We start from the raw sequence: 22,051 nt of genomic DNA, 5'->3' as shown, positions 1-22,051 counted from the left end.
TCTGAGTAAGTAGAAAAAGGGCTTAAAATCACTTAAATAGGTTTGTGAATTATTTTATTCAATGGTTTATTTGTAGTAGCAAACTATATATTTAATGGTTTATAGTATATAGTAGCATGAGTCAATGATACACATCATGCCTATGAACCTAATACTGCTTACGCCCAAATACCAAAATATTGAAATAATGTAACACACTCAAATGTTACGGATTACTAATCACTTTTATTTGGTCAATATAAGATATCTAACACATATCAGTGATACGCCTCATGCTCATAAACTTCATCCCACTCATGCCCATCTCTCTGAAGCTCCTGTACTCTCCAGGCCTCATGTACATCTGCCTGCCTCTGAAGTGGGGCTGCTCGTACATCAGCCAGTGGCCATCCATCACGTTGCAGGACTGGCAGTCTGACATACGGTAACGCTCCTGGATGGAGTCACAGTCGTCCATCATCTCGTGCATCTGACCTCCGAAGTTCTCCCTCTCATAGATCCTCATCTTGTAGTTTCCACGGTGCTGTTAGGAGGAAAGAACATCATAGGGTTACTTTATTGATCAGTGAAATGATTAACAAACTCATTTTGTATGAGAATACCACCACCAAACATACTTTATTTTCAAAGATGAATCTATGTTCAACCTACCATGGGGATCATGCGACAGGACCTGAAACCATCGCTCATTCCCATCATACTCTGGTAGTCAGAGTACTCTCCCCTCTTCATGAAGTACTGGTTTCCCATGTAGTTGGGGCGCTCGTACACCATGAAGCATCCACTCTGGACCCTGCAGGATTGGCACCTGCTCATGTAGGAGGAAATGTCGGGGCAGTCGGAGCTGCACTCATAAGAGCGGCCCTGGAAGTTTCTGTCCTCGTAGAAGGTGGCCTGAAAATAAAAAATAATCATTTCTTGAAATTAAACAATTGTACAAAACAAACATTTGAGATACATTTGCGATGCTATTCAGTCACAATGGTAACCAGGTTATCGGGATAAGTACAACTATCATGTTGTAGTTTAGGGTGCTAGAGCATTACAGCCCTTTTGTAGAACAATCTATGAAAATTAAAGAATAAGTTTTAAAAAATTAACTTCCCCGTACTTACCCTGCCCATGTTCATGCTGGTGTTGGACATGTTTGCTCACTGTACTGCTGGTTGCTGCTCCTGAACTGACTTCCTACCAGGTTTAACCCTTTCTTTTATACATGACCAAACCTAAAGAATCCCTTGCTCCATTGTTTAAACCCCTGACCCAGCACCATGCTATAGAGGCCTATTGAGGCCACTGAGGTGACGTCCACATTTCCAGGGACTGGATCCCTCAGGTCCTATTGTAACCATCGATGGCCACTAGATTATCACCAGTTGATCTCTCCTTAAACCATAAATATGTGCTAAAATCCCCTGCACAGCTTATTTCAATTGCAACCATTATTGACCACCAAATTACTGCTCCCTAAAGCTGATGTCACTGTTAACATTTTAGTCCTGCTTGCTGTCAGAATCTTTGAAGACTTTTTCGGCCTCTGCTCTACATACATACATTCAATATAAGGAAGGTGTTCTTGTTTTGTACACTCAGTGTATATCTAAGTAAATAAACAGATCTCTCTGTTTCACTGTAGACAGGGTTCCTGGATGAAGATTGAATCTAATCCTGAACTATAAAGAATGGTGCTATGATAGCTAACGTTTGATACTGTAGCTATCTGATAGAAAATGTTACCAGACTAGCAAGCTAGAAAACAACTTTGTCTGGCTTGTTATGAAGCACATTGAACACTGGAAATTAAACTACAAGGTGTGTATTTTGGTCATCTTTAAATTAGAACAGTTGGACAAACTGTTTGCCTCTGTATTTCCTGTGTTTGCTGCTGCCCACGATACTGGGTAAACCGTGAGGAAGCAGGTAGCCTAGTGGTTAAGAGTGTCGGGCCAGCAACAGAAAGGTCAGAAATTCAAATCTCTGCTCTGACTAGGTGAAAAATCTGTCAATGTGCTCTTGAGCAATGCACTTAACCCCAATTGCTCCTGTAAACGGCTCTGAATAAGAATGTCTGCTAAATTACATACATGTAAAATCCATCTAATACTATAAAGTGGCTCTGGGTACACCTTGTGACTCAGCAAACAAATTGGTTCTGGCTCCTCCCACAGCTTCTCCGAGCTTCTCTCGGGGTTGTGATTGTTAACTATGGGGTTGTGCAGTGAGTCCCTCGGAAGTATTGTAAATCAGCTACATTTGTTCAGTGACTTGGCAGATTGTATATGCTTGCTTATCCTTCCTTCCTCTTTAAAATAGCATAATTAAGTAGCACAAAGTCACCTTAATAACGTCAATGATGCATTGTCTGTAATTCTGAAGATATCTCAAAAAAGTATTCAAATAAAAGTTCCCAGATGTAAAATATAAGGCTTTTAGCACACTATGTTGTATGTTTCTTAAAATAAAAAAACAGACATTTGAATATAGTTGTGTAATATCAGATATCTCTTCACATATTACATTTCATAATATATTTAGTATGATATGTTACGTCCTGCATTTTTTTGGTGTTGCCAATTTCCTGTTATTTGTACAGTGCATTGGGAAGGTATTCAGACCCCTTGACTTTTTCCTCATTTTTTTTTTACCTCATAGCCTTAATGAAAAAAACATCCCCTCATCAATCTACACACAATACCCCATAATGATGAAGCCAAAAACTTTTTTTCGAATTTTTTGCATATTTAAAAAAACAAAAAACAGAAATATCACATTTACATAAGTATTCAGACCCTTTACTCCGTACTTTGTTGAAGCACCTTTGGCAGTGATTAAAGTCTCAAGTCTTCTTGGCACACCTGTATTTGGGGAGTTTCTCCAATTCTTCTCTGCAGATCCTCTCAAGCTCTGTCAGGTTGGATGGGGAGCGTTGCAGCACAGCTAGTTTCAGGTCTCTCCAGAGATTTTCAATCGGGTTCAAGTCAGGGCTTTGGGTGGATCACTCAAGGACATTCAGAGACTTGTCGCGAAGCCACTCCTGCATTGTCTTGTTTGTGTGCTCAGGGTCGTTGTCCTGTTGGAAGGTGAACCTTTGCCACAGTTTGAGGTCCTGAGCACTCTGGAGCAGGTTTTCATCAAGGATCTCTCTATACTTTGCTCCATTCATCTTTGCCTTGATACTGACTGGTCTCCCAGTCCCTGCCGCAGGATAGCATCCCAACAGCATGATGCTGCCACCACCATGCTTCACAGTAAAGTACTTAATTGTTACCCAGAAATGATGTGATATTGAGACAAAAACGGCTGCATTGGGTATTTTAAATCTATTTAATTAACATTCAATATATTTAATTAAATCATTCAATATATTTAATTAACAAATTAATACATTACTGATGTCTTTGATTTAGAAATACATAATACAATTGTAAGTTTTATACAAATGTATTTAGTATCACAGTTATCAACTATAAAGGATAGTTAAGTAACAACTCACTTTTAATGATGTATTCACTGGTTACCCACTAGGCACACACTGGTTACCCACTAGGCACACACTGGTTACCCACTAGGCACACACTGGTTACCCACTAGGCACACACTGGTTACCCACTAGGCACACACTGGTTACCCACTAGCTGGTTACCCACTAGGCACACACTGGTTACCTACTAGGCACACACTGGTTACCCACTAGGCACACACTGGTTACCCACTAGGCACACACTGGTTACCCACTAGGCACACACTGGTTACCCACTAGGCACACACTGGTTACCCACTAGGCACACACTGGTTACCCACTAGGCACACACTGGTTACCCACTAGGCACACACTGGTTACCCACTAGGCACACACTGGTTACCCACTAGGCACACACTGGTTACCCACTAGGCACACACTGGTTACCCACTAGGCACACACTGGTTACCCACTAGGCACACACTGGTTTAGGCACACACTGGTTACCCACTAGGCACACACTGGTTACCCACTAGGCACACACTGGTTACCCACTAGCACACACTGGTTACCCACTAGGCACACACTGGTTACCACTAGGCACACACACACTGGTTACCCACTAGGCACACACTGGTTACCCACTAGGCACACACTGGTTACCCACTAGGCACACACTGGTTACCCACTAGGCACACACTGGTTACCCACTAGGCACACACTGGTTACCCACTAGGCACACACTGGTTACCCACTAGGCACACACTGGTTACCCACTAGGCACACACTGGTTACCCACTAGGCACACACTGGTTACCCACTAGGCACACTGGTTACCCACTAGGCACACACTGGTTAGGCACACACTGGTTACCCACTAGGCACACTAGGCACACACTGGTTACCCACTAGGCACACACTGGTTACCCACTAGGCACACACTGGTTTACCCACTAGGCACACACTGGTTACCCACTAGGCACACACTGGTTACCCACTAGGCACACACTGGTTACCCACTAGGCACACACTGGTTACCCACTAGGCACACACTGGTTACCCACTAGGCACACACTGGTTACCCACTAGGCACACACTGGTTTAGGCACACACTGGTTACCCACTAGGCACACACTGGTTACCCACTAGGCACACACACACACTGGTTACCCACTAGGCACACACTGGTTACCTACAGGCACACTGGTTACCCACTAGGCACACACTGGTTACCCACTAGGCACACACTGGTTACCCACTAGGCACACACTGGTTACCCACACTGGTTACCCACTAGGCACACACTGGTTTACCCACTAGGCACACACTGGTTACCCACTAGGCACACACTGGTTACCCACTAGGCACACACTGGTTACCCACTAGGCACACACTGGTTACCCACTAGGCACACACTGGTTACCCACTAGGCACACACTGGTTACCCACTAGGCACACACTGGTTACCCACTAGGCTAGGCACACACTGGTTTACCCACACACTGGCAGGCACACACTGGTTACCCACTAGGCACACACTGGTTACCCACTAGGCACACACACACACTGGTTACCCACTAGGCACACACTGGTTACCCACTAGGCACACACTGGTTACCCACTAGGCACACACACTGGTTACCCACTAGGCACACACTGGTTACCCACTAGGCACACACTGGTTACCCACTAGGCACACACTGGTTACCCACTTACCCACTAGGCACACACTGGTTACCCACTAGCACACACTGGTTATCCACTAGGCACACACTGGTTACCCACTAGGCACACACTGGTTACCCACTAGGCACACACTGGTTACCCACTAGGCACACACTGGTTACCCACTAGGCACACACTGGTTACCCACTAGGCACACACTGGTTACCCACTAGGCACACACTGGGTACCCACTAGCCACACGCTGGTTACCCACTAGGCACACACTGGGTATCCACTAGGCACACACTGGGTATCCACTAGGCACACACTGGTTGAATCAATGTTGTTTCCACGTAATTTCAATGAGTAGGAATGTCGGTCTACGTTAAGCCACTTTGAACAAAATATATATTGATTCTTGAAGAATATAACTTATAAATGCATCATGACCTTAGTTTAACTGTTGTACCCCATCAGAGTCCACAATATGAGCTTGTTTGAATCCAATGTTTGTAAATATTATACATGTGAACAAATGCTGTATAGCCTCCAAACATGTTTAAAACAGTAATTATCATATATTGGATAGTCAGTTCTTAAATCCAGAGCTCTGTCTATGAATCTGAGAGTGATTACATTTCTCCAGGCACATCTTTCAGCTTTTTACCAAAACAGAGGTGTGCTTTGTTATTGTTTCAACTGTACATTTCCCATTTAAGTCAATATGTGTGATTTCTTTTAAATGTCATAAATCGTGTACAATCTTTTTTTTTTAAAGTAATGCTCAATGTATGGAGAACCTTCCATTTCAAGGCTGTTACTAGCTACTCTCAAAAATCTTTATGTTACTTTGTTTGAGAAACAGCCAATTGAGAAGCAGCCTTTCTAAAGACAGTGAGGGATCCAGTCCCTGGAAATGTGGCCTCAGTACGCCTCTATAGCATGGTGCTGGGTCAGGGGTTTGAACAATGGAGCTAGGGATTCTTTAGGTTTGGTCAGGTATAAAAGAAAGGGTTAAACCCGGTAGGAAGTCAGTTCAGGAGCAGCAACCAGCAGTACAGTGAGCAAACATGTCCAACACCAGCATGAACATGGGCAGGGTAAGCACGGGGAAGTTTATTTTTTAAACTTATTCTTTCATTTTCATAGATTGTTCAACAAAAAGGCTGTAATGCTCTAGCACCCTAAACTACAACATGATAGTTGTACTTATCCCGATAACCTGGTTACCATTCTGACTGAATAGAATCGCAAATGTATCTCAAATGTTTGTTTTGTACAATTGTTTAATTTCAATAAATTATTCTATTTTATTTTCAGGCTACCTTCTACGAGGACAGAAACTTCCAGGGCCGCTCTTATGAGTGCAGCTCCGACTGCCCCGACATTTCCTCCTACATGAGCAGGTGCCAATCCTGCAGGGTCCAGAGTGGATGCTTCATGATGTACGAGCGCCCCAACTACATGGGAAACCAGCACTTCATGAAGAGGGGAGAGTACTCAGACTACCAGAGTATGATGGGAATGGGCGATGGTTTCAGGTCCTGCCGCATGATCCCCATGGTAGGTTGAGATATTTAATCTTAAACTAGAATAATCTTGTCATTGAATTAGAAATCTCTCATATCACACAAGTTTATAAATAATTTATCTGAACAAGGAAACCTGTTCTTTCCTCCTAACAGCATCGTGGAAACTTCAGGATGAGGATCTACGAGAGGGAGAACTTCGGAGGTCAGATGCACGAGATGATGGACGACTGTGACTCCATCCAGGAGCGTTACCGTATGTCAGACTGCCAGTCCTGCAACGTGATGGACGGCCACTGGCTGATGTACGAGCAGCCCCACTTCAGAGGCAGGCAGATGTACATGAGGCCTGGAGAGTACAGGAGCTTCAAGGATATGGGCATGGGAATGGGAGGCATGGGCAGCATGAGTGGCATGAGGTTCATGAGCATGAGGCGTATCATGGACAACATGTCTATGTAAATTCTTCAAATGTTGTATGAACATTGTTGATTAAATTTGTTCCAATTTCAAAACTGCTAAATTGTCTTCTGTTTGTGATGCTTTTAGTCAGAGCATTTCATGTTTGAGTGTTTCACTATTTCACTCCCCACATCTTTAACATTTCAAAGTTTCTGTGTAGATATGATTATGTACAGTAGATTTAAAAAAAACTTTATTTAATTAGGCAAGTCAGTTAAGAACAAATTCTTATTTACAATGACGGCCTACACCTGCCAAACCCGGACAATGCTGGGCCAATTGTGCGCCACCCTATGGGACTCACAATCACATCCGGATGTAATGCAGCCTGGAATCGAACCAGAGTGTCTGCAGTGACACCTCAAGCATTGAAGATGCATTGCCTTAAACCGCTGCGCCACTTGGGAGCCTAATGTACTGTAGGCGAGATGTAAAATAATATCCAGTGATATCTCAGATCTTTAATTTAGAACATATTACTCAAACCTGCCATGCTATTTTGCAGTGCACAATTTTAAGGATTTTCAAATAAACAAACTTTCAAAATCAAGGTAACAGTTATCGAAAACAATAAATATAGGGTGAGGGGAATGTGAGCCACAATTAATTAGCATTCGTTTCCTTATCTAATATCTACAAAAGTAAGTATAAAAGTAGAAGAAAATAAGTACTATGTAACAATGTGTACCTAAATGTGTACCTACATATATACCTTACTGTGTACAGTACCTACATTTGTACCTAAATGTGTAGTGTACTGTATCTACATTTGTGCTTTACATAAATGTTTACCTAAATAAATGTGTACTGTACCTAAATGTGTACCTATATGTGTATTGTACCTAAATGTGTTAAAAATGTAGAATTTCAAGAAGCGATAATTGAGAATTTCAATAAGCATTTTTCTACGGGTGGCCATGCTTTCCACCTAGCTACCCCTAACCCGGTCAACAGCCCTGCAATCCCCACAGCAACTTGCCCAAGCCTCCCCTATTTCTCCTAAACCCGAATTCAGATAGCTGACGTTCTGAAAGAGTTGCAAAATCTGGACCCTACAAATCAGCCGGGCTAGACAATCTGGACCCCCTCTTTTTAAAATTAACCGCCGAAATTGTTGCAACCCCTATTACTAGCCTGTTCAACCTCTATCGTATTGTCTGAGATCCCCAAAGATTGGAAAGCTGCCGCGGTCATCCCCCTCTTCAAAGAGGAGACACTCTAGACCCAAACTGCTACAGACCTATATCTATCCTCCCATGCCTTTCTAAGGTCTTCGAAAGCCAAGTTAACAAACAGATCACTGACCATTTTGAATCCCAACGTACCTTCTCCGCTATGCAATCTGGTTTCCGAACTGGTCATGGGTGCACCTCAGCCACGCTCAAGGTCCTAAACGATATCATAACCGCCGTCGATAAGAGACAATAATGTGCAGCTGTATTCATCGACCTGGCCAAGGATTCGACGCTGTCAATCACCACATTCTTACCACAACCAACAGCCTTGGTTTCTCAAATGACTGCCTCGCCTGGTTCACCAACTACTTCTCAGACAGGTCAGTGTGTCAAATCGGAGGGCCTGTTGTCTGGACCTCTGGCAGTCTCTATGGGGGTGCCACATGGTTCAATCCTCGGGCCGACTCTCTTCTCTGTATACATCAATGATGTTGCTCTTGCTGCTAGTGACTCTCTGTTCCACCTCTACGCAGACGACACCATTCTGTATACTTCTGGCCCTTCGTTGGACACTCTGTTAACTAACCTCCAGACGAGCTTCAATGCCATACAACACTCCTTCCGTGGCCTCCAACTGCTCTTAAATGCAAGTAAAACTGAATGCATGCTTTTCAACCGGTCGCTGCCCACACCTGCCCGCCCGTCCAGCATCACTACTCTGGACGGTTCTGACTACAACTACAAATACCTAGGTGTCTGGTTAGACTGTAAACTCTCCTTCAAGACTCAGATTAAGCATCTCCAATCCAAAATTAAATCTAGAATCGGCTTCCTATTTGGCAACAAAGCATCCTTCACTCATGCTCCCAAACATACCATCCTACCATCCTACCGATCCTTGACTTCGGCAATGTCATTTACAAAATAGCCTCCAACACTCTACTCAACAAATTGGATGCAGTCTATCACAGTGCCATCTGTTTTGTCACCAAAGTCCCATATACTTCCCACCACTGCGACCTGTATGCTCTCGTTGGCTGGCCCTCGCTTCATATTCGTCGCCAAACCCACTGGCTCCAGGTCATCTACAAGTCTCTGCTAGATAAAGCCCTGCCTTATCTCACCATAGCAGCACCCACCCGTAGCACGCGCTCCAGCAGGTATACTTCACTGGTCACCCCCAAATCAAAATTTCTCCTTCGGCCGCCTTTCCTTCCAGTTCCCTGCTGCCAATGACTGGAACGAACTGCAGAAATCTCTGAAGCTGGAGACTAATATCTCCCTCACTAGCTTTAAGCACCAGCTGTCAGGGCAGCTAACAGATCACTGCACCTGTACATAGCCCACCTGTAATTAGCCCATCCAACTACGTCATCCCCATTCTGTTATCTATTTTATTTATTTTGCTCCTTTGCACCCCAGTATCTCTACTTGTACACTCATCTTCTGCACATCTATCACCCCAGTGTTTAATTTGTCATAATGTAATAATTGCGCCACTATGGCCTATTTATTGCCTTTCTGCCATTATCCTACCTCATTTGTACACACTGTATATAGACTTTTTCTATTGTATTATTGACTGTATGTTTGTTTATTCCATGTGTAACTCTGTGTTGTTGTTTGTGTTGCACTGCTTTGCTTTATCTTGGCCAGGTCGCAGTTGTACCTACTGTAAATGTGTATTGTACCTAAATGTAGACCTAAATGTGTACTGTACATAAATGTGTACCTAATGTGTACTGTACCTACTGCACCTAAGTGTGTACCTAAATGTGTAGCTAAATACATGCATTTTATATTTTTCCTACCAATCTACACAACCTTCTCTTTTTCAAAATGAAAGAAAAATTATAGAAAATGTTCCTAATACAAAATAAAATAGAACAATTAATTTGGAATTAATTTGGAAAATATTCTATAATTTTTGTCTTACTTTGAACATGTGGAGTAGGTTGTGTACTTCAGTAGGACAAACATCTAATATAATTATATTTTTGGATTACATTATAAGGTTTTGCAAGGGATGTGTAGACTTTCACTAGGCACTGTAGCTACACATTGATACATAGTACTTACAACTTTTATACTTGTTTGCGATATGTGTAATTACACCTTGACTGGTTTCATAGATATACGATTTTGTAAACAAAAAAAATGCAAATGAATTGTTGCCACTGTTCCTCTCACCCTATAATCATTGTTTTAGTCTGTTATTTTGATTTTGAAAGTTTCTTTGAAAATCCTTAAAATTGTGCATCGCAAAATAGCATGTAAAGATCTGAGATATCACTGGATATTATTTTACATACAGCATTCATCTATTGTACACATTCATGTCTACAGTACACATAAACTTTGAAATGTTAAAGATGTAGGGAGTGAAATAGTGAAAGGCTTAAACATGGAGTGCTCTGAGTGTAATAATCACAAAAGAAGACAATTTAGCAGTTATAGAATTTGAAAACAATTTATTCAACAATTTTCATACATTTGAGGAATTTACATAGACATGTTGTCCATGATACGCCTCATGCTCATGAACCTCATGCCACTCATGCTGCCCATGCCTCCCATTCCCATGCCCATATCCTTGAAGCTCCTGTACTCTCCAGGCCTCATGTACATCTGCCTGCCTCTGAAGTGGGGCTGCTCGTACATCAGCCAGTGGCCGTCCATCACGTTGCAGGACTGGCAGTCTGACATACGGTAACGCTCCTGGATGGAGTCACAGTCGTCCATCATCTCGTGCATCTGACCTCCGAAGTTCTCCCTCTCGTAGATCCTCATCTTGTAATTTCCACGGTGCTGTTAGGAGGAAAAAACAGGTTTCATTGATCAGAGAAATTATATGTTAAACTTGTGTAATAGGAGAGTTTTATTTTCAATAACAAGATTATTCTATTTTCAACCAACCATGGGGATCATGCGGCTGGACCTGATGCAGTCATTCATTCCCATCATACTCTGGTAGTCAGAGTACTCTCCCCTCTTCATGAAATACTGGTTTCCCATGTAGTTGGGGCGATCGTACACCATGAAGTTGCCGCTCTCAACCCTGCAGGAGTGGCACCTGCTCAGGTAGGAGGACATGTCGGGGCAGTCCTGGCTGGTCTCATAGGAACGACCCTGGAAGTTCTTGTCCTCGTAGAAGATGATCTGAAAACACAACAATAAAATACATGGAGATATTATTAGCAAATAAACATTTTGAAAGCTATTGCAATTATGATTTCCTTAACCAGCCATTAGTCAAGCATTAAACGTACAACTTAAAATTATAGGATGAAACACTCTGCCTACCTTGCCCATCATGGTTGCGGTTGTTTCTTTGAGCTGTGCTGCTGCTTTACTGGTGTCCTGCCTGTTTTAACACTTACTTTTATACCTGACCTAACCCAAAGAATCTGTGTGTCCCATTGTGTAAACCCCTGACCCAGCAACACAGTATAGAGGCCTGTAGAGTGCTGAAGTGCTTTCCCTACATTTCCATGTGACTGGGTCCCTAGAAGACTTTAGAATGGGTTTTTCCATTTAGAAGTCAATACAACTGAGCTTTTCAAAGCAGTATACAATGGTCTGTTTTACACATTTCAAAACACACCAGGTATTTAGTGAAACATGTTCAGTAAAAGTGTTCTTTTGCTTGAGTTCATGTTTAATGCTATAGGTAAAAATACAATTTTCATTTTTAAAAGTTCATTTTTAATGCTATAGATAAAAATAAAAATAATATAAATCTATACCAACAGCTTTCATTTTGGTTTCACATGCCAGTTAACTACTGTGTATAGATGCAAACAAATGAGTTAAGAAAATAGATAACAATCACATAGTTTGATGGATATGATATTAATAGATACATATTACAGTGTCGTTAAATAGTCACTCTTAAAGAAAATGAAATTGCCAGAACATTTATAATTGATTATAAATGTATTAATGATATATTTCCCTCATTCAACCATAAAAGTTGACCTATAATCTTCCCTATAGTTCACTGCCTCATTTCCTCTGTATTCGAGGTGTAAGATAGCTTGAATTCCCCATATTTATCACTGCAGTGTTCATATGAATTATAACATGGTATTTGCTATTCAGCAGACACTTCTGTCCAAAGCGACTTTCATCAGTGAAAGAATGCATTTTCACATGGGTGACCCCAGGAGCAGCTGAACCCACGACCCTGACGTTGCTATGGACGTGCTCCTACCAAATGAGTCACACAGGACCACTATACATCATTTCCTGGGGCAGAATGATAACTTGAATTCTGCTTGCATACCTCAATCTATAACTCAAAACTCCAATTCAGTGTATGACTTTTGTGAAAGTCGAAGCTAAGGCGTTAAATTAGGATTAAGCCCTCGTAGAACACTGTAACATATTCTGTAGTCTTGGAAACCTTGCTTTAGGATGTTTTATTCTGGCCTTTGGTTTTTGTTATTGCCTAATCATTATACTATATTTGCTTCAACCTCTAAAAGTCTAAGCCGTTGGGAGGGATGAATGGGATGAAGAGTAACATGATTTAAAAATCCCCATCAAAATCCATCAGTTTTAATCCTCAGCATTTTCCTACGTCGGCCTTCTGCATCTATGGTGGAAGGTGGTCGAGCTACAGCGAAGTTAGTCAGACCATGAGACTTCCCTAAAATCGGTCTTCTAACGAAAACGTCTGCAGCATAAGATAACATATGGAATTGTTTTAAGTTGGATGGATCATTTAGCTATTTGATTTAGAATTTTAGGACCCCTTTAGGTACACATTTGGCCTTTACTACTATAGTGCATAGAAGTGCATTGAATAACACATTCATAAATAGAAAAAAAGAGTCGTTATTTTTTTATACACATACGTATTTCACCCTTTATTTTTGTTGGCACAAAACTACCTCCATTCATTTGTTTGGGTTACCTTCAGACGAGTCCCGTGACACTTGTGGGGGTCGTAGAGCAAAACGGAGAACACCATCGTGTTCGTGGGAGTCTCCTCTTTTTCTGATGCTGCAGACGTTTTCGTGAGAAGACCGATTTTAGGGAAGTCTCATGGTCTGACTTACTTCGCTGTAGCTCGGCCACCTTCCACCATAGATGCAGAAGGCCGACATAGGAAAATGCTGAGGATTAAAACTGATGGATTTTGATGGGGATTTTTAAAATTATGTTACTCTCGGGTGCGTCAATACTCTTAAGGAGGCCCAATGCAGCCATTTCTATCTCAATATCAAATCATTTCTGGGTAACAATTAAGTACCTTACTGTGATTGTTTTAAATTAAAATGGTCAAAATGAAACGAAAATTCATTCTTAGCAAAGAGCAATTTCTGTATGTATATATAATATGTCCCCCCCCCCCACACTTCTTAAATTAAGATGCGCCCCTGTGCAAATGTGATATTTCAGTTTATTATTTTTTTAAATAATTTTGCAAAAAAATATATTAAAAAACTGTTTTTGCTTTGTCATTATGGGGTATTGTGTGTAGATTGATGAGGGGAAAAAAACAATTTATTAAATTTTAGAATAAGGCTGTAACGTAACAAAATGTGGAAGAAGTCAAGGTTTCTGAATTACTTTCCAAATGCACTGTAAGTGGTGAAGATTTATGCACTTGATGGTGTTGGAAAATTGTATGTATTGTCTGATTTGAGGATTAATAATGGTATATTTTGTTGAAGTTGAAGCTACTGTACATAACCGCTCCGTTGTTGGCAACTTAACGTTTTTCTTTGCATCAGTTATTTGAACAACTTTTCTTAACATAAAGGCAGCAGGGTAACTTTGAAATATAGATACGTAATACACTGCTTTGTTGAAATGCTATCAAAAATTGAGATTGGAAAAAAATGAATAATAGACAACATAACATTTTATTTAAGTCTGGTAACTAATCTTTTAAAGTTGAAACAGTTAATATTTTTATGGTAAGATTGTTTGACATCTTATCAGCCAGTAACAACTAATAACAGAGATTTTCACTTTGTGAAATCCCACTTCCACGTCCCCCTCCCCATTTCACCACTGCTGGTGTAACCGCGGAGAGTTTAACACAAAACATGCTAAAGTTATTTTTTAACAGGCAACTGTTCAAATCTTCAGGACATATTACATGTCTAATTATTTGCCTTCATTAAAGGTCCAATGCAGCTATTTTTTTTTTATCTCAATATCAAATCATTTCTAGGTAACAATTAAGTAACTTCTTGTGATTGTTTTCAATTAAAATGTTCAAAAATAAACAAACATAGCTTCTTAGCAAGAGCAATAACTGCAATTTGTGTGATTTATAGATCTTTAATTTTGATTGAAAGCAAGTCTAAGAAGCAGTAGATCTGTTCTATATGTGCTATTTCTATGCTCCCCATTAAGTTTAGTTTTTGCGTACACCATGTACACCAGCATTCAAACAGCTGAAAATCCAATTATTTTGGATATAGAAAATATATTTCACAGCGGTTTAGATTGAATAATGATTTTCAACACTGTCAAAAAAAACTGAAATTAGGCAAACTATTAGAATTTTTGCAACCAGGAAATTGCATGCGATTTCTGCATATTGCACCTTTAAGGTAGTCCTTGTGCCTTCCTATAGTACTCGACAATCCATTTATTCATGTCACGTAGAGTCGGCCAGAAGGCTATACTGGAAAACCTAACCTCTATCAAAATAAAAAGATGGCGGAGACGCAAAAGTTCTTCTGCGCTTCAGGGTGTTTATTTACAAAGTGATTCCGGAACAAAAACAACAGTATTGCCATCAAACATGTACCTTATGGGACAGCTAAAACCAATGCTACCCCATCCACAGCTCAATCCCAAATGCCTCTCCATGAACTGAAAGAGAGGCTCATTTTGTAGGGCTAGCCCCTCCCATCAGAACAATTAACACTAATTAATTAATTAAGCAATTACCTATACACACCTACATTTTCCATTTAACTAAACAAACATACTAAAGTATATACATTGCAACATGTTTATGAAACAATATCACAACATAACATTTACAAAATGACACCACTACTGACAGTGTCTTTCAATATGCACATTTAGATTAATGAGCCATTTGGGACAGGCACTACAAAGTCAGCCCAATTCCCTTTGCTCGGGTCCTTATCCAGCATACCCGGAAGCTACAGAGATAGAGATTGAGAGGAACAGAACAAACAAACAAACAAACAATGCGCTCATCCACAACATAGATAAGTATAATACATATCGCTTATCTTAAATATGAACACTGACAAGTGTGAAATGTATGTACTAAGACATAAGTTAATTTGTGTGTTGACCCACATGGTTAACTTATCTTATAACTGAGCAGGGAGGAGTGATGAATGTGTGCGTGCGTTAAAGAACCAAATGCTGCCAGTGACGGACTTCTACGTCACAATTCACAAACTATTTTGATAAAAGTATTGTAAGCAACTATTTTATGGTGATGAAACTAGCTAACTTGTAAAATTAATTTATGTTTTTAATTATAGACCAATTGTTATAGATGTAATTATGTTGAAGTAAATAAAATTCAACTACATTTTTTTCTGTAAATGTAGGTTAAGTAACCATGTCTCAGAAACTCGAATAAGTATTTTGAAGAAAAATGTTGTTCCTTTTCAAAAGCACAAAAATGCTCCCTTTTCACTCTTTATATTATTTTCTTATTATTTGTACGTATTTTATTTCTTGCTTTTTTGTATAACAATATATTTTGTATTAGTATGTAGTAGATAGTTATGATTTTTAAAAACATTTTATGTGGTATTTAAATTAAAGTAAATATACCATGTTACTGATAACAAATCACTCAAACTCAGATTTTGGTTTTATTTTTTTATTTTTTTAACCTTTCATGAATCGTCCCACAGAGACCAAACAGAAATACATTTTTCATTAAACATTGGAGCATTTACATAGACATGTTGTCCATGATACGCCTCATGCTCATGCACCTCATGCCACTCATGCTGCCCATGCCTCCCATGCCCATATCCTTGAAGCTCCTGTACTCTCCAGGCCTCATGTACATCTGCCTGCCTCTGAAGTGGGGCTGCTCGTACATCAGCCAGTGGCCGTCCATCACGTTGCAGGACTGGCAGTCTGACATACGGTAACGCTCCTGGATGGAGTCACAGTCGTCCATCATCTCGTGCATCTGACCTCCGAAGTTCTCCCTCTCATAGATCCTCATCTTGTAGTTTCCACGGTGCTGTTAGGAGGAAAGAACATCATAGGGTTACTTTATTGATCAGTTAAATGATTAACAAACTCATTTTGTATGAGAATACCACCATCAAAACATACTTTATTTTCAAAGATTAATCTATGTTCAACCTACCATGGGGATCATGCGACAGGACCTGATGCATTCCCTCATTCCCATCATACTCTGGTAGTCAGAGTACTCTCCCCTCCTCATGAAGTACTGGTTTCCCATGAAGTTGGGGCGATCGTACACCATGAAGTTGCCACTCTCAACCCTGCAGGAGTGGCACTTGCTCAGGTGGGAGGTCAACTCAGGGCAGTCGGAGCTGGTCTCATAGGAACGACCCTGGAAGTTCTTGTCCTCGTAGAAGATGATCTGGGGATGACATAGAGTCTGTGAGTAATACTGTCATGAAGAGAGAAGCTACAATAGATAATTAACTAAATCAAAATTGAACTTGAACTACATTTACCCCAAAACTATGTCTGACATGAAATTGTTGTCAAACAGTTTATCACATATAGATAGACGAAACAGAGGGAAAATTCATACCTTGCCCATCATGATGACGTTTGTTCTTCAGGACTGCACTGTGACTGCACTGAATTCCTGTCTGTATTAGCCCTAACTTTTATACCTGTCCAACACCCAAAGAATCTGTGGCCTCTCATTGTGTAAAGTCCTGACTCAACAACACAGCACAGGGCCTACTGCTCAGTGTGGACTCAAAGGGTTATTATCTGTCTCTGTATGCGTTTCTGTCGCAGGTGCATCGGTGTCCATATTGTGTTCAACATATAAAGAGTAAAACAGAAGATTCTAAACATTCATGACAACGTATTATACATATAGTGTATATTATTGACTCTACTGATGTAAAAACATATGTTTGTTACATCAGGTATTATAGCAATATGGCGATTGAACTTGACATTCGTGTCTGTCTTTATTCATTATTGTAGAATACATTCTGAAACATATTCCTCAGAAATATGTTGTTAAATACGTAACACTTTGTCATTATTCTGGCCTAACCCTAGCCCAATCCCAAGTATGGCCACTATGTTCATTCCAAAACAAGAAGACAGATGGGTGTTGAACGATGGCCTGTGAGATACATTGAACATTGTTGTTTCAAATTAAAAGAAGGGGGCTAAAGATGTGCGGGGGTTACACCGGAACTAGTACACTATAAGTGGGGTGTATGGGGACATCATTAAGTGTGACACAAGATGCACCACGTATGAAATGCTAATGGTGAAGTAAACATTGGACATTTACACCAGCAGTAACGTTGTCAGACTCCCTTATTCGCGATCACATTACAACAGCAACATGTCCATTCCATACACAGTCTAACTCTCTTGGATTACATACTAATATTTATCTCCAATAAAGTCAAATCTCTTATTTTCACTCTCAAATGTCATCATGTGAACATTTGGGAAGCGGGACAACTGTTAGTTAGCTAGTATTCTAGCTCCAGTTTAAGGTCAGGGTTAGGTTAAGTTTTTGGTCAGGCCTGCTAGTGACTGGATAAGGTTAGGGTTAGTTTAAAAGTTAGTTAACAAAAATATGACACTCACCGAGTCAAACAAAAACATGTCTGGTGTTTCAGTAACCTGTTGTCCAACTTCCCATATACTGTATCCACATGTTGACTTCTCTTTTGTAATACTTAAACATATACTGTATCCACATGTTGACTTCTCTTTTGTAATACTTAAACATATACTGTATCCACATGTTGACTTCTCTTTTGTAATACTTAAACATATACTGTATCCACATGTTGACTTCTCTTTTGTAATACTTAAATATATACTGAGGAAACAAAACATTAGGATCACCTTCCTAACATTGAGTTGCACTCCCTTTTCCCCTCAGAACAGCCTCAATTCGTTGTTACATGGACTCTACAAGGGGTCGAAAGTGTTCCACAGGGATGCTGGCCCATGTTGAATCCGATGCTTCCCACAGTTGTGTCAAGTTGGCTGGATGTCCTTTGGGTGGTAAAGCATTCTTGATATTCTTGCCTCACATCATTATTTGGAAATGGTATATTGATGATATTTTTGTGATGCAAAACAGCTCCAGGCGTTCCATGCTTTTCTTAACTCCTGTTCTGAGCATCTGAGATTTACTATGCAATCTGATACACTTCTAATCAGTTTTCTTGATCTTCTGATCTTGTGTGAAGATAATGTTCTATACACTGATCTTTACAGGAAACCTACTGATCGTAACAGTTTGTTGAGGGCTGATAGTTGTCACCCACTTCCCTTAAAAAATAGTTTGCCCTACAGCCAATTCTGTCAAATCAAAAGAATTTGCAAAAAACAGTCCGATTTCGACAGAAATATGGCTGAGACGCAAAGAAAGTTCAAGGAGAGGGGCTACAAGAATGATCAGATTAATATTGCCATTGAGAAAATTCAAAACAAAACGAGACATGACCTTTTTCAAGGTCAGTCTCGCAAAAAGACGCATTCTTGCGTTCTAACTACCCGCTATTCAAAGTGCTCTGAACAAATGAAGGGAATTGTTCACAAACATTGGCACATCCTAAAATCCGATGATAGTCTCGGTAATGTGTTTTCGGACCTTCCCTTGGTCATATTCTCGCGGGGCAGAAATCTCAGAGACCAATTGGTAAACTCTGATTTACCACCCCAAGATATTCCTGAAGAACGTCTATTTGCGCCCCTACTGGATGGAAATTACAAATGTAATGGCTGTGCTCAATGCAATGGCACTTATAAATGTAGATCCTTCAAACACCCACAAACAGGGAAATCGATCCCAATAAAAGGTGTTATTACGTGCTCCACTAAGGCAGTTATTTATCTTATAACTTGTCCTTGTGGTAAAAATTATGTAGGTAAAACAAAGCGCGAATTAAAAGTACGTATCTCAGAGCATCGTAGCACCATTAGGTGTAAAAACTTTACTTATCCAGTTGCGGCCCACTTCTTGGAGGCAGGCCACTCGATTTCGTCTCTGCGTTATATTGGCATCGAACATGTCACCCTCCCTAGGAGAGGGGGTGACCTTGATAATTTATTGTTAAAACGAGAGGCTGCCTGGATCTTTAATTTAAAGGCCCTTGCGCCCTTCGGTCTCAACGTAGACTTTTATCTGAAGCCATTCTTGTGATTATTGTGACTTTGCCATTGTATAGTCAAATTAATCTATGATCGTATGCTATCCATTTGTTTGTATGCTGTTCTTTGTATGACATTTTAATATTTGATTATTAACCAATGATATTAGGCCACTCCTGGCCATGATTACAGACACCTGTGTCTTTTGACACTATATAAACGAGTCATCCCGCAGTGTTTGTGATTATACCCTGATGAAGACAGCTTGGCTGTCGAAACGTTGGCATTACATTTTTGCATCTGAGCTCCAAGAGTGTGCGGCTATCTTTTATTTTCAAGTTTCTACTCCGCTAGCCAGCACCTCGTCTTAATAGGTGTGCGTTTCTTTTTCTTCTAAAGCATTCTAGGGAAAGTGTTGAGCATGAAAATCCAAGCAGCATTGCAGTTATTGACTGCAATCTATGTTTCAATTGTCTCAAGGCTTAAAAACCTGGTTATGTGATTTACAAGGATTTACCGCCCAAAACCAGTCCTTTTCCCGGGATAAATAACTGTGAAACCAGTCAATTATAATACATTATTTATATGAACAGCATGGCGTGAAATGGAACAGTTAAATTACATGTCTGAATCTGTCTTCTCTAACGCCTCTGCATGAATCATCAACGCTCAGGGTGGGAACAGACAGGCCATCTCAGTATGGAGTGCAGTTCACTATGCATGTGTAGACCTACCATCTCATCTTGGTAACTTTTTGTTGTTGTTGTGACATGTAGGCCTACATTTGCTGCAGCATAGCCTATGCTATAGTAATATAAAGACCTTATACTTGTCTAATTTACCCATCTCCATCTGGCATTTGGGGGTCACCTTGTTTTTGAATTATAAAGATGTTTTATGTTTTATTGCAGCTGCAGAGTTTTAGAACAGCCTATAACTGGAATATCTTTCATTGCTTTAAATCAGTGCACGGCTGAGCTCTCTTTCACGGAAAAGCTAGACTAGAATAGCTTGCTAGACATAATTTTTGTCTTGCATTTCTGATATCAATAAAGAATTTGAACAGGGACGCAACCTATTTTTTTGCTGAATGTTAAATACAGCAGCCAATAGAACTCACGGATATAGCAGTTATTTATTCAGACCCGTAACCATTCAATCTTCATGAAGAGAAGTGAAAGCCTTCTTGCATCTAATTCTCGTCCTGTATTATTCAAGGATGTCATTTGAATGATGAAGATAAGGACAATGAAACGTATTTCAATTAACTGTTGAAAGTGAGAAAGGAATGAAGCAACAACAGAGAGAGAAAGAGGAGGTAGGCTAATAACATTCGGGGAAATATTATGAAAGGTACAGTTGAAGTTGGAAGTTTACATACACTTAGGTTGAAGTCATCAAAACTCGTTTTTCAACCACTCACAAATTTCTTGTAAACAAACTATAGTTTTGGCAAGTCGGTAAGGACATCTACTTTGTGCATGACACAAGTAATTTTCCAACAATTGTTCACAGACAGATTATTTCACTTATAATTCACTGTATCACAATTCCAGTAGGTCAGAAGTTTACATACACTAAGTTGACTGTGCCTTTAAACAGCTTGGAAAATTCCAGAAAATGATGCCATGGCTTTAGAAGCTTCTGATAGGCTAATTGACATAATTTGAGTCAATTGGAGGTGTACCTGTGGATGTATTTCAAGGACTACCTTCAAACTCAGTGCCTCTTTGCTTGACATCACGGGAAAATCAAAAGAAATCAGCCAAGACCTCAGAAAATAAATTGTACACTTCCACAAGTCTGGTTCATCCTTGGGAGTAATTTCCAAACGCCTGAAGGTACCACGTTCATCTGTACAAACAATAGTACGCAAGTATAAACACCATGGGACCACGCAGCCGTCATACCGCTCAGGAAGGAGACGCGTTCTGTCTCCTTGAGATGAACGTACTTTGGTGCGAAACGTGTGAATCAATCCCAGAACAACAGCAAAGGACCTTGTGAAGATGCTGGAAACAGGTACAAAAGTACAAAAAAGACTACGGTTTGCAACTGCACATGGGGACAAATATTGTACTTTTTGGAGAAATGTCCTCTGGTTTGATGAAACAATAATAGAACTGTTTGGCCATAATGACCATTGTTATATTTGGAGGTAAAAGGGGGAGGCTTGCAAGCCGAAAAACACCATCCCATCCGTGAAGCCCGGGAGTGGCAGCATCATGTTGTGGGGGTGCTTTGCTGCAGGAAGGACTGGTGCACTTCACAAAATAGATGGCATAATAAGTGAGGAGAATTTGGTGGATATATTGAAGCAACATCTCAAGACATCAGTTAAAGCTTGGCTGAAAATGGGTCTTCCAAATGGACAATGACCCCAAGCATACTTCCAAAGTTGTGGCAAAATGGCTTAAGGACAACAAAGTCAAGGTATTGAAGTGGCA

The 22,051-nt window shown here is 40.4% G+C and overlaps 4 protein-coding genes across 4 annotated transcripts; 1 reads left to right on the top strand and 3 right to left on the bottom strand.

Moving 5' to 3' along the window:
- Positions 1–205: 205 nt before the first annotated feature.
- LOC115116601 (gamma-crystallin M3-like) lies at positions 206–1,222 on the bottom strand. Its single transcript, XM_029645096.2, has 3 exons — positions 1,116–1,222; positions 652–894; positions 206–523 (listed from the first exon to the last, which is right to left on the bottom strand). The coding sequence occupies exons 1-3, from the start codon at positions 1,143–1,145 to the stop codon at positions 248–250; spliced, it is 549 nt and encodes a 182-aa protein (XP_029500956.1). The 5' UTR covers positions 1,146–1,222; the 3' UTR covers positions 206–247.
- A 4,912-nt stretch (positions 1,223–6,134) lies between these two features.
- LOC115116599 (gamma-crystallin M3-like) lies at positions 6,135–7,177 on the top strand. Its single transcript, XM_029645093.2, has 3 exons — positions 6,135–6,225; positions 6,446–6,688; positions 6,811–7,177. Exons 1-3 carry the CDS (start codon positions 6,196–6,198, stop codon positions 7,114–7,116), a joined length of 579 nt encoding a protein of 192 aa, XP_029500953.1. The 5' UTR covers positions 6,135–6,195; the 3' UTR covers positions 7,117–7,177.
- A 3,565-nt stretch (positions 7,178–10,742) lies between these two features.
- Positions 10,743–11,675, bottom strand: LOC115116600 (gamma-crystallin M3-like). Its single transcript, XM_029645094.2, has 3 exons — positions 11,595–11,675; positions 11,208–11,450; positions 10,743–11,099 (listed from the first exon to the last, which is right to left on the bottom strand). Exons 1-3 carry the CDS (start codon positions 11,604–11,606, stop codon positions 10,794–10,796), a joined length of 561 nt encoding a protein of 186 aa, XP_029500954.1. The 5' UTR covers positions 11,607–11,675; the 3' UTR covers positions 10,743–10,793.
- A 4,432-nt stretch (positions 11,676–16,107) lies between these two features.
- LOC115116609 (gamma-crystallin M3-like) lies at positions 16,108–17,158 on the bottom strand. The gene is made up of 3 exons (XM_029645102.1): positions 17,053–17,158; positions 16,633–16,875; positions 16,108–16,503 (listed from the first exon to the last, which is right to left on the bottom strand). The coding sequence occupies exons 1-3, from the start codon at positions 17,062–17,064 to the stop codon at positions 16,204–16,206; spliced, it is 555 nt and encodes a 184-aa protein (XP_029500962.1). The 5' UTR covers positions 17,065–17,158; the 3' UTR covers positions 16,108–16,203.
- Positions 17,159–22,051: the final 4,893 nt, after the last annotated feature.

The sequence above is a fragment of the Oncorhynchus nerka genome, linkage group LG1 (assembly GCF_034236695.1).
Source record: "Oncorhynchus nerka isolate Pitt River linkage group LG1, Oner_Uvic_2.0, whole genome shotgun sequence".
Classification (NCBI taxonomy): Eukaryota; Metazoa; Chordata; class Actinopteri; order Salmoniformes; family Salmonidae; genus Oncorhynchus; species Oncorhynchus nerka.
The sequence above is the reverse complement of the archived record's forward strand: the minus strand, read 5'-3'. Positions and strand labels throughout refer to the sequence as shown.

Bases quoted from the DNA above. Each gene is read 5' to 3' on its own strand.
- LOC115116601 (XM_029645096.2), bottom strand. From the start codon at position 1,145: ATGTCCAACACCAGCATGAACATGGGCAGG. The intron at 895-1,115 runs GTAAGTACGGGG...TTTTATTTTCAG, and splicing joins CCAGCATGAACATGGGCAGG to GCCACCTTCTACGAGGACAG. The intron at 524-651 runs GTAGGTTGAACA...TCCTCCTAACAG, and splicing joins CCTGTCGCATGATCCCCATG to CACCGTGGAAACTACAAGAT.
- LOC115116599 (XM_029645093.2), top strand. From the start codon at position 6,196: ATGTCCAACACCAGCATGAACATGGGCAGG. The intron at 6,226-6,445 runs GTAAGCACGGGG...TTTTATTTTCAG, and splicing joins CCAGCATGAACATGGGCAGG to GCTACCTTCTACGAGGACAG. The intron at 6,689-6,810 runs GTAGGTTGAGAT...TCCTCCTAACAG, and splicing joins CCTGCCGCATGATCCCCATG to CATCGTGGAAACTTCAGGAT.
- LOC115116609 (XM_029645102.1), bottom strand. The intron at 16,504-16,632 runs GTAGGTTGAACA...TCCTCCTAACAG, and splicing joins CCTGTCGCATGATCCCCATG to CACCGTGGAAACTACAAGAT.
- LOC115116600 (XM_029645094.2), bottom strand. The intron at 11,100-11,207 runs GTTGGTTGAAAA...TCCTCCTAACAG, and splicing joins CCAGCCGCATGATCCCCATG to CACCGTGGAAATTACAAGAT.